The following is a 12055-nucleotide window of genomic DNA, read 5'->3' as shown; positions in this document are numbered from 1 at the left end:
TTTATTGGTTGACGACATGCAACCGGTAATTGCCCTGCAATTTATCCTGTAACATGAGTCCTTTTTAGTATAAAGTACAAAATGTGGGGAACGCAGAAGACTTTCGGCAGTTAACATACAACCATGGCTTGGTTAATTATTGTTCTTCTCTGTCTCGGGAATTCAGGAGCTCAGTTTCTGGATGAAGAGAATACCAATAAGCTAGAACAAGAGCAGCGATTGATAAGCCTTCTCATCAAATTGCAAAAGGAAAAGTTCTACAGCACCCTTCTAATTTACGGAGAGCATTGTGTTTTTCCTTCCCTATCCAATCAACTGCAGTTCTCCACCGTGCTGGTTCCCTCGGGAAGCACTAATTTCGAATGGAATTTCAGCAGTTTAGCTCTGATCCTAAGTTGCGGCTATGAAGCCGAGAAGGAGGAGAACTATCGCACACAGATTAAACTGCAATCGAATCCGCGACTAGTTATTCTTCAGGAAGATATCCAACCAGAGTTCGTGTGCGATCACTTTTCGAAAAGGGAGCAATATAACGTAGCTATGGTGACGGAAGACTTTTATCGTTCGAATGCTATTAACTCATGTCGCCACTTTCAAGATCCGAACTACGAAGAGGTGAATCTACTCGACGGCAAACCGATTTTCACGAACCAGTTTCGCAACATGCACGGTGCGCCGATCAGGACAATCACAGACGACGTGGCACCCCGGTCCATGGTCACCGAGGACCCGAAGACCGGCGAGAAGAAGTGGATAGGGTACGTGGCCAATGTGCTGAACAACTTTGTGCAGAAGGTCAATGCCAGCCTTGAGATGCAGGAGGGTTTGACCGAGGCCGGGGGCACAGTATTCTTCATGAATGTATCCAAGTGGGCGGCAGACGATCTTCTGGACATCGGCATGAGCGTCGAGGCCGATTGGGATATGAGCAGCTTCGACACCTTGACCTATCCCTACTTGATCAGCTCCTACTGCTTCATGGTTCCCCTTCCGGACCAAGTTCCGTACAGCTGGATCTTTGGCATAATCCTAGACATTCCCGTCCTGGGCATTCTCCTCGTGCTTTTCTGCATCTTCTCCCTGCTGCTGATCTACATCCAGCAGAGGTCCTGGCGAGGGCTCAGTCTGACCAGCGTCCTGATGAACGACGTGTGCCTGAGGGGCTTTCTGGGGCAGCCCTTTCCCTTTCCCCAGAGTTCCAGCCGGAAGCTAAAGCTCGCTTGCCTGCTCCTCTGCTTCTCGGGTCTGATGACCACCACGATGTACGGGGCCTACCTGAAGACCTACCTATATCGTCCGCCACCCAGACCGTTTATGCGAACCGTCAGAGATTTTCAAACGTCCAGGTACAAGATGGCACTGAACTGGGCCGCTATAAATACGCTGCGGTACGAGAACAAACTCAAAATGGCGGAAGAGAGCGAGGGGCAAGTCGAGGTTTTCGAGAACTACAGTGAATTCCTGCAGTTGCGGTCATCCTTCGATAACAACTACATCTTTCCGGTGACCAGTGTGCGGTGGGGCACCTACAAGGAGCAGCAGAAGCTCTTCGACCAACCGATATTCTACTACTCGGAGGACTTCTGCCTAAGTCGGCACAGCTTCCTGAGCTTCCCGGTCAGACGGCGCCTTCCCTATCGCGACCTCTTCGAGGAGCACATCCTGCGGCAGAAGGAGTTCGGCCTACTGAACCACTGGATCGACAGCAGCTTCCTGGACATGTTGAGACTCGGTCTGACCCCCTACACGGACTTCGGCAAGCCCCCTGACGAGGATGCCATCGACATAGACGACCTCTACTGGGTGTTGGGCCTGTACATCTTTGCATTGGGCATCAGTTGCTGCTGTTTCGGCCTGGAGCTCTTGGTATCCCTAACTTTCTGGAGTCGCTTCAAAACATACAAATGGAAATGGACTACCAACTGAGATCACAGCCTTTTACGCTTCAATTTACGATTTTAGTCACCTTTTTTAAGCTTTAATTAAAACAAAGTCTCGTTTTCGTGAAAAATATTATTCTTTTATTAAAATAGGGAAAAAACGAAGCTGAAATGCTCAATAATTGCAGCTATAAATGCTGTATTTGTTCTTACCCACCTGGGAAATTATAAATTCTTATTTGAGGCTAATTGCACGACCATTAGTTGTAGCCCGACCTTTCGGCCATGTTAACACAATGTGGGAAACACGAGAATTGCATGCCAATCACACTGTTCGTGTGAGTTTGAGGTACAAAATGTGAACAAAGCTCAGGACTTTTCACAGTTAAGTAGCAACCATGAGTTGGCTTATTATCCTTCTTCTCTGCGTGGGTACATCAAGTGCTCAGTTTCTGAATATAACCAAAAAAGGGAGCACAGACCTGGAGGACCGACTTTTAAATCTCTTTTTAAGATTGCAACTGGAGGAATTGTATAACACCCTGTTGGTCTATGGAGAGGACTGTGTATTTCATTCCCTATCCCGACGCTTGGATGTGTCCACAGTTCTGGTTTCTTCAGGCAGCACCTCCTTCGATTGGAACTTCAGCAGCTTAACCCTGATCGTCAGCTGTGATCCCGAAGCCGAGAAGGAGTCGATCCACCGCACTCTAGTGAAATTGCTAAGAAACAGGCGTTTAATCTACCTTCCTGGAGATATTCAACCAAGTTCTGTGTGCGATAGCTATTCCAATAAGGAGCAACACAACATAGCTATGGTAAAAGGAGACTTCCACAAGTCGGATGTCATCTACGCCTGTCGCTACTTTCAAGATCCCAACTTTGAAGAAGTGACCTTATCCGAAAAGAGCCCTGTTTATATAGAAAACTTTCTGAATATGCACGGAAAGCCTATAAAGACTGGCGCTGATTTCCTTCCTCCTCGCTCCATGCTTTATCTGGACTCGAAGAGTGGCGAAAAGAAGATGATGGGCTATGTGGCCAATGTGGTCAACAGCTTTGCCGAGAAAGTGAATGCCAGCTTGCAATTGGAGAATCTGGGCAATAAGTTCATCGTGAGGGAAATTCTAAAGATGGTGGAGAACGAGGAGCTCGACATCGGCACCACCTTGGATAATTCTTTGCGTACATCTCTCATGGAAACATCCAGCTATCCGTATATTCTCACAACTTACTGCCTGATGCTCCAGGTTCCACCTAGGCTGCCCTACAACCTGGTGTATGGCGTCATCATGGATCGTCTTGTGGTCGGCATTACCATCTTCCTGCTCTGCCTGTTTTCCGTGCTGCTGATTTACAGTTGGAAAATGTCCTGGCAGGACCTCAGCCTGGCCAACATCCTGGTGAACGACAAAAGCCTGCGCGGTCTTTTGGGCCAATCGTTTCCCTTTCCCCAAAACGCAAACAAACACCTCAGGCTGATTGTCAGCATACTCTGCTTTGCCAGCATAATGATCACCACCATGTACGAGGCCTATCTGAATGCGTTCTTCACGAACCCCCCGTCGGAGCCTGAGGCTCGCTCCTTCCAGGACATTGGTCGTCATCACCCGAGGCTGGCCATCCCCCTGATTGAATTCAATTCTCTGATCAAGACGAACAACTCTCACTTCCGCGAAATCGACGAGGATGGTGTTGTGGTCTTCGACAACTTGCCGGAGTGCTACGATCTGCGTGACCAGTTCAATCTGAGCTACAGTTTCGTGGTTACGGGGGACCGCTGGAGCTCCTACGCTGAGCAACAGAAGATCTTCAGGGAACCCCTCTTCTACTACGCGAGGAACTTGTGCTTCTCCAGGCTGATCTTCATGTCCATCCCCCTGCGAAGACATCTTCCCTATCGACACCTTTTCGAGGAGCACATGATGCGGCAACAGGAGTTCGGATTGGTGAACTACTGGAGGAGCCACAGCTTCTTCGACATGGTGAGACTCGGACTGACTCCCCTGGAGGATCTCAGTCGTCCAAGAGCCTACAGTCCAAGCATACTACTGGAGGACGTCTCGTGGATCATGGTACTCTACTTGGTCGCTGTGGGTATCTGCGTTTTCTGCTTCTTGTTGGAGGTAGCAGGAGGGAAATGGAGGCGCTGGCGGAACTTGCGTAACTAAAAGCACACAAAACTATTATCACAATTTATCCCTAACTTAACGTTTGCATTTAAAGTCTAACTGCTGCACCAAAAGGAAGTCGGTCTGACGGAGCTCTGGCTTACCAGGACTCCACTCACTCCACAACAAGAGATAAAGGAAATTTCTGAGTTCTTACCATGTACTTCGGAAAACTGGAAGTCGGCTGCTTCTGCTAACCGCTTCATCTTCTAATACATTTGTTTAAGTCACAATGTTTTGCCACGCAAGCTGCATTTAATTAAAGAGTTTCGCTAGCATGGCTAAAGCCATTCCGCACAGCCTTCACCAAAGCCATAAAGACAAACAAAGAAATGCTGAATTGGGATTAGCCACCTCCGCACAATAAATGATAGCGGATATGGAGGGGCAGCGGTCATTGCTGGGGCTGTTATTCAAATGGACCCGAATCATCACTCCGGAGGTTGCTAACATTGAGACAATGCTCGCTTTTGGATGTTGATCGATACGCGATATTGATTTTGATGTGGTTTTAAAAGACAATCGGGCCGTCAGATCAACGACTGTCCATCTCCGGTGTGGTTGTGAAAACCCCATCAAAATGGGCGCAATGTGCATTCCAGCAGATATAATGGTGCTGAACTGGGGATGAACTGGCCAAATATTCGATGACATCTCGCATGATTGGCTCTTATGTAAATGCGCCCGTAAACGGACCACAATGCGGGTGTCTCAGCAGGTTCCGGGGATTATGCAAAAGCCGACTGGCTACCGCCATAAGGCCGCCTTAGTTTGTGCTCGTTTTGTGTTTGTGCATATTCGATCCGAATCATAATTTGGTTCGTCACTTTGGCGCCACTTTTGACGCGTGCTGATTGGACCTAGGGCACTGGAATTAAGATTGCTCGGCGATTTGGTAACCAGCGAACCCCCAAGCGCTTTAGTGGGTGAGACAATGGCCGGGCATTGTCATTGCGAAGCGGGTATCGTGAAATCTTTCACTTTCGGTTTAGTCGAAGACAGAGTCCCCCCGAAATCGGTCAATCGGGATCATAAATCACGCTCGCAAACGTATGATAATGTGGCATCATTACGCTTCCCAGGCTGATCAATTTGTCATGGGAAGCCGTGGACTTGCTCCAGCTCTGATCCGATAAAGCCCGATAAAGCAGATCCGAGATCCGAACGGGCTCATCCTCCGGAGCTTGGCTGTCGAAACCCGAACGCAATCGCCGCAATTGCCCAACCTTTTGACATTTGCAAAGGCTGTCGAGGCGAAACGAAAGTAGCAGACAAACGATAATCCACAAAATCTATGGCAGGCATTTTTCAATTGCGATCCCAGTCGCAGTCGCAGTCAATCCCAATTCCAATTCTGTTATTATCCGCCGTTGACTGGCCATTTCCATTGATGGATGGCGATCGTTAGTCGACCATTTCTTGGCTGCTTGGCTGCTTGTGTGATCTTCAGGGTCATTTAGATTAATAGATTTTGTGGCCCGAGTCATTATGGCGGGCACCTTAACCGCAGTCTGCTCACATGTGGAACAATGTGCGGCAGCAGTTAAATTGTTTTTCGCTGGTCGTCTCTAACCCTTTTTTTTATTGTACGCGCATTAATGAGACCTCGTTGGGGGCTTCAGCCGCACTCATTATTGAATAGAGTAATTTCAAAAATTATTTATCGAGCACTTCTGCTATTTACACAAACCTATTTGCGGGCTCTTGAAGACGGCCGGGGTTTCAATCCGGTTGCGGCCCGCAGCACTTAAGAGCCAACTAATTCGACCTCAGGCCATTAAGCATTTCACAAATGTGCTGAAAATGCATAATTTCGGTGGCGCTAATAAACGAGTATTTCAAATTTAGGAGGTGTTAATTTTTTCAACCGAAGAAACTAATCTGTTTCAATGCCGGATCCGCTGCATTTTACAAACTAGTATTTTGAGGTCGCACACGAAATGGAATTCCAAATGTCGACTGGCTCTTCGTATCGCGTCTCCCTGCTCTTTCTGCTCTGTCTTTGTTTTTCGGTAACTAAAACAAAGGCCCCCATCAGCAGGTCCATCCCACTGGGCTGCAGAGACTACAAAGTAATTTATTTCCTTCCTAGTTTTTGTCGCTCAAAGCCATTAGGGAGTTTTAGCGAAGATTGGCAAAACAGTTGCCACCTTTCAGCGGCTCAACGGCTGCTTCCCACCAACGCCGCGGCTCCGAAGCCGAAACTCCAATTACCATAGCTTTGGAGCACTTTGAACTTTAATTTGGCTGCTGGGTCGCTCTGGTCGATCTGGCCAGTGGCGCCTCCCGCAGCGACACCGTTGCGTATACGTAACGTATTAATTATGCGGCCCAAGAGCTCACTTAAAAACACCGTCGCGCAGTTGAGGCTCGTACCCTAATTAGCCAGATTAATCACAGACCTCAGCCGAACGAGGACAGTCTTGTTGGCATCAATTTGAGGCGCTGCCAAATGAAAGTTGCGATGAGAACCCAGGTGAATTAGAATTAAAATGAGATTTGAACAAGCCGAAAGAGACAGCCATCCGACTCCCATCCGACGACAACATGTGGTTGCATGTTCGGGCCAAGAGTCGGAGCAACAAGTTTTAATTGGAAACCCATTGGCTTCGCTTTAACAACAAATGAACATGCCATTTGGGCATTAAGTGCCGGCCAAAGTGTCAAGTGCGGCAGTCAGTCGGTCAGTCCCTTTCGTTTTCAGCGTTTTCAACGCCACTCGCGGGCAGGAAGTTTTGATTTAAATTTCCGCTTTTTTTGGGTAATTGATGTGACTACTTGGACAGAATTTGCAGTGGGAGGGCTTTGCGTGTTTGCTGGTCATCCGTTAGGTGTTAGGTTCACACAGAAATGTAATCATTTTTGATAAGATCCTAACGGCGAGCTCTGGTGTCGAAAAGTAATAAAATCATGTATATACAAATTGTTGTTAAATGATAATGATAAATTAGACCCAAACTGGACTTCCAGAACTCATACCTTTGTCAATTTTAATCCGATTCCAAAGTGGAATGCCTCTAATCGTTTGTAATCGCATCCCTAATAAAACTCCATTTAAAATTTTTTATTTTACGATGGTCTAAATTATGACCCTTGTTCATGTCAGATTTTTCCAGGTTTTCAATGGTTCTCATAATAGTGACCCAAAATTTGGATTTTCAGAACACATAACTTTGTCAATTTTAATCTGATTCCAAAGTGGCATACCTCTAAACTTTTGTCATCGCATTTTTAATACAACTACTTTAAAAAATGTTCATTTTCCGATGGTCGAAATTTTGACCCCTGTTCATGACAGATTTTTCCAATTTTTTAATAAATAAAATAATAACTTTGTCAATTTTAATCCGATTCCAAAGTGGAATGCCTCTAATCGTTTGTAATCGCATCCCTAATAAAACTCCATTTAAAATTTTTTATTTTACGATGGTCTAAATTATGACCCTTGTTCATGTCAGATTTTTCCAGGTTTTCAATGGTTTTTAGCATAGTGACCCAAAATATGGACTTCCAGACTCATCACAATCTTTTAATGGCAATTTAAGGTAAAGAGGAAAACTAAAAAGAAAAGCAAAATCAGAAAACGTATACTTTCCCAAGACACGAACCTAGAAACCTTTTTAGCGAGTTGTGCTACCAGACCAGGGAAAATAGGTAGAGAGTATAGAATATGGCCAGATCTTTTGAAATTTAGAAATTTATGTGTACGAACCTTTCAGTGTTGAGAAAGAAATTTTGTTAAGTACGTAACGTAGAAGGTACCGCAAAAAGTGTACCTTTGTGAAAATATCTCGGTACACCATAAAACCACTTATTCACAAGTCCTACCCAAAATAAGTTTAAAGTTAGGAATAATTTCCAAATCTATTGAAAAGTAAAATAAAATGTTCACTTTACCTTTTTTGGATAAAATATCATGGAAATAAGTTTGAAAATTATTAAAAGGTTAAAAGGTAGGCAATGAATATTGTTTTTGTTTTAGTCGCTGAGTATAAATTTTGTGGGATAATAAGTTAAAATGGGCCACCGTGCCCCACTCGGTCATTTTGCATCCGCGGTCACACTGAAGAGCAACAGCGTATAAAAAACATGCCAGAGTAAGTTTTTGTTGTTTTTGATTCTCGCCGTTGTGTTTTTATTGTGGCAGACGCGCTTAGAATAATATTTCCATTTAGTCTAGTTTAAGCCACTCCACTAAGCGGCGGTGCGCGGCGCTCAACGGAAAAAGAGAGAAAACTGGAATTGCTGGCGACCGAAAGCCACGAAACATATGTGTCTGTAGTTTCGCCAGCGAATCGGAGTTAAATGACTGAGTAGTGGAAAGAATCGGACAGCGGACAGGCACGCGATCCGATCGGCAGAGCCACGTCTGCGTGGAGTTACCTAGTGCTACCTCAGAAACCCCAACCAAGCCCAACAGGCAGATATACAACCCACCAAAATGCTGCCTCGGTTCCGTTCCTTTTACGGCAAGCTGATCATCTTCATCCTGGTCGCCCTGTGCTTCATCCTCTACAGCAAGGTGCAGCAGAACGGAGCGCCGGAGGAGCAGGTGGCATCTCCAGTGCGGGCTGCCGCCCTGCGGGGACACGGACGCGAGCGCTTCGACGCGTACAGCGACAGCGAGAACGAGATCGCTCGACCGGCCACGCAGTCGCCCTACGAGCAGATCATCCAGCTGGACATCCAGAAGCAGCAGGCAGGCCTCGGAGAACAGGGCACGGCCGTGCACCTTTCGGGGGCCGCCAAGGAGCGGGGCGATGCCATCTACAAAAAGATCGCCCTGAACGAGGAGCTCAGCGAGCAGCTAACCTACAACCGGAGTGTGGGTGACCACCGGAACCCGCTGTGCGCCAAGCAGCGCTACGACGCCGCCTCCCTGCCCAGCGCCAGTGTGGTCATCATATTCTTCAACGAACCCTACTCCGTGCTGCTGAGGACCGTGCACAGCACCCTGAGCACCTGCAACGAGAAGGCCCTCAAGGAGATCATCCTGGTGGACGACGGCAGCGACAACGTGGAGCTGGGCGCCAAGCTGGACTACTACGTTCGCACGCGGATTCCCGCCGGCAAGGTCACCGTGCTGCGGCTCAAGAACCGGTGAGTTAACCGGTGCATGACCTGAATATTTTTACTTCGTTTTGGGGAGAGCCCGATATTTAAAGAACCAACAAAGACCTTTGGGAAAAGATATATTATATGCAACGTGGATTTATTGAATAAAATAATTCTCAATGACGCATAGTTAACATAAAAGAAAGTGTGATAACAGCTGTATTATAACAGCTTATAATCAGTGACAAAGTTTGAAAAACCCAAGAAAAAAATTTAGCACAAACTAAATTTAGATTTAAGTTAAGCAGTTTAATGAGTATTATATGCTACATACCATCTTATTGTGTCACTTAATTACTTTGTTTCAGAAATAATAGTAAAAACTAATAACTGATTGATTAAATAGAGTAGGAAACTAAAAGTGAAAGGTGCAGAAGGAATTTATAAAGGTGTGTGACTAAAGGCGCTTATTTACTATTAATATGACCTTTGGTATATGCAAATGTTGTGCTAAACTTGTTAGCATGCGTTCTTGTGATACACATATACGTATTTTTATCACATTATCTGGCCAAAGAATACTTAAATCAGTTGATACTGGTTGAAATCAATACGAAATTTATAGATACTTTAAAAGTTATATTAAAGTGTTGTAAAAAACTAGAAGTGAAACACCATGATTACTGTTAATAGGCGAGGAAAAGTTCAGCGATTCGGCTAATCGAATCGCTGCGGCTTGAACTCATTTGAATAACTTGTTTGCCATGTCAGACGCGCTTGGAGCATCTTCTTTTTGTCCAGAACCGACAAACGCTCAAAACCAAAAGCCAAAGACTGAAAAAATGAAGAGAAAACCAGTTCGTCAAGTTACGATTATGTGTGTTGGGCTCGACTTTTTGTAACTCCCAGACTCGGTTTTCTGCGTGCATTACACTCCGCAGCCCGCGAGCTTTGCAGACTTTCCGATGACTTCACGCGACGGATGCCATGTAGGATGGTGTTGATCGTGCTTGGCAAGCGATCGAAGGTTTTCGACTGACCCAATAAGATATTTTTGTTTCTTGTTTTGCCCTTCACGTGGCTAAAGAAAGTTTTCGCCTCTCTCGCTGCAGATTGGGCCTGATTCGTGCCCGTTTGGCCGGAGCTCGAGTCGCGACGGGGGATGTGCTCATCTTTCTGGACGCTCACTGCGAGGGCAACATCGGGTGGTGCGAGCCCCTCCTGCAGCGAATCAAGGAGTCCCGGACGAGCGTCTTGGTGCCGATCATCGATGTCATCGACGCCAACGACTTCCAGTACAGCACAAATGGCTACAAGTCCTTCCAGGTGGGCGGATTCCAGTGGAACGGCCACTTTGACTGGATCAACCTGCCGGAGCGGGAGAAGCAGCGCCAGCGCCGCGAGTGCAAGCAGGAGCGGGAGATCTGCCCGGCCTACAGTCCCACCATGGCCGGCGGACTCTTCGCCATGGACCGCCGGTACTTCTGGGAGGTGGGCAGCTACGACGAGCAGATGGACGGCTGGGGCGGCGAGAACCTGGAAATGTCCTTCCGCATCTGGCAGTGCGGCGGCACCATTGAGACGATTCCCTGCTCCCGCGTGGGCCACATATTCCGCGACTTCCATCCCTACAAGTAAGCTGTTATACCAACATACATTTTAGGTCCAACTGACCTTCTCGTCTAATCTTTGACAGTATCAAGAGCTGTATTTCAATGAACTCATTTGAACTACTTTCAGATTTCCCAACGACCGCGACACGCACGGCATAAATACTGCCCGCATGGCTTTGGTGTGGATGGACGAGTACATCAACATCTTCTTCCTCAACCGGCCGGACCTGAAGTTCCACGCGGACATTGGCGACGTGACCCACCGAGTGATGCTGCGCAAGAAGCTCCGCTGCAAGAGCTTCGAGTGGTACCTGAAGAACATCTACCCGGAGAAGTTTGTGCCCACCCAGAGCGTGCAGGGCTGGGGCAAGGTGCGCGCCCTGAGCGCCAACCTGTGCCTGGACGACCTGCTGCAGAACAACGAGAAGCCCTACAACGCCGGCCTGTATCCTTGCGGCAAGGTGCTGCAGAAGTCGCAGCTCTTCTCCTTCACGAACTCGCAGGTGCTGCGCAACGAACTGAGCTGCGCGACGGTGCAGCACAGCGAGTCCCCGCCGTACCGGGTGGTGATGGTGCCCTGCATGGAGAACGACGAGTTCAACGAGCAGTGGCGGTACGAACGCCAGCATGTCATCCACAGCAACACGGGCCTGTGCCTGGACCACAAGGGTCTCAAGAGCCTGGACGACGCTCAGGTGGCGCCATGCGATCCCCACAGCGAGTCCCAACGATGGTCCATCGAGCACTGAGGAGTCAAGTGGGGTGGGGAACGGGAGGGGGACCAAACCAACTGAGAGATACTGACTAACGCCGACTTAACGGAACTCGAATTCAAGTTAGAACAACCCTTTGTAAATACATAAATCGAATGCTAGAATTATATATTTTCTGTACACCGACCGTGTATAAACAGCAAGAAGAGACAGACGGGTAGCTAGTGCAAATCAAATCAAACGGAGTCAAATCAAAAGAAATGAAGCCCAGCAATTCAATCGCAAACGAGTCACTTGGAAAGCTAATTAACAATTACTGTGTGTTGTGTACTTTGTGTGTATAAATATAAATAGGGAAAGTTGTAGGGATAGACTAACGGAACATCCTATGTAAATGATATAGTCGTCATGTGATCATCTGAGGATGTAGGACACGGTGTGGAACCATTGCATTCCATGGCCAGGGGTTCAACGGGGAGTTCTCCGACGAGAGGACCTTCAGCAATAACCAACTACGTAAACTGTAAACTAAAAGTGTTGTAAGCATTTATCTACTAACTAACAATTTTGCCATTTGTTTTCATTAATAAAACACTTCCGACTGGAAGATGCACATCTTTAAA

The 12055-nt window shown here is 47.0% G+C and overlaps 3 protein-coding genes across 4 annotated transcripts; all 3 read left to right on the top strand.

The window, feature by feature from the left end:
• The first annotated feature begins 123 nt into the window (after nt 1-123).
• Nucleotides 124-1926, top strand: LOC108101792. The gene has a single exon (XM_017206269.1). The coding sequence runs from the start codon at nt 124-126 to the stop codon at nt 1924-1926; it is 1803 nt and encodes a 600-aa protein (XP_017061758.1).
• Nucleotides 1927-2278: 352 nt separating this feature from the next.
• LOC108101791 lies at nt 2279-4051 on the top strand. The gene has a single exon (XM_017206268.1). The coding sequence runs from the start codon at nt 2279-2281 to the stop codon at nt 4049-4051; it is 1773 nt and encodes a 590-aa protein (XP_017061757.1).
• Nucleotides 4052-8018: 3967 nt separating this feature from the next.
• Nucleotides 8019-12055, top strand: LOC108101823 (polypeptide N-acetylgalactosaminyltransferase 1). 2 transcript variants are annotated; one of them, XM_017206306.1, is made up of 4 exons: nt 8019-8148; nt 8227-9151; nt 10219-10740; nt 10847-12055. In XM_017206306.1, the coding sequence occupies exons 2-4, from the start codon at nt 8493-8495 to the stop codon at nt 11466-11468; spliced, it is 1803 nt and encodes a 600-aa protein (XP_017061795.1). In that variant the 5' UTR covers nt 8019-8148; nt 8227-8492; the 3' UTR covers nt 11469-12055. The 2 variants fall into 2 exon arrangements, with proteins under 2 accessions (XP_017061795.1, XP_017061794.1); XM_017206305.1 differs by lacking the exon at nt 8019-8148 and having other exon boundaries at nt 8165-9151.

Source organism: Drosophila ficusphila, unplaced genomic scaffold (genome assembly GCF_018152265.1).
Source record: "Drosophila ficusphila isolate 14025-0441.05 unplaced genomic scaffold, ASM1815226v1 contig_414, whole genome shotgun sequence".
Taxonomy (NCBI): domain Eukaryota; kingdom Metazoa; phylum Arthropoda; class Insecta; order Diptera; family Drosophilidae; genus Drosophila; species Drosophila ficusphila.
Note: the sequence above shows the minus strand (reverse complement) of the source record. Positions and strands in the feature narration are given on the sequence as shown.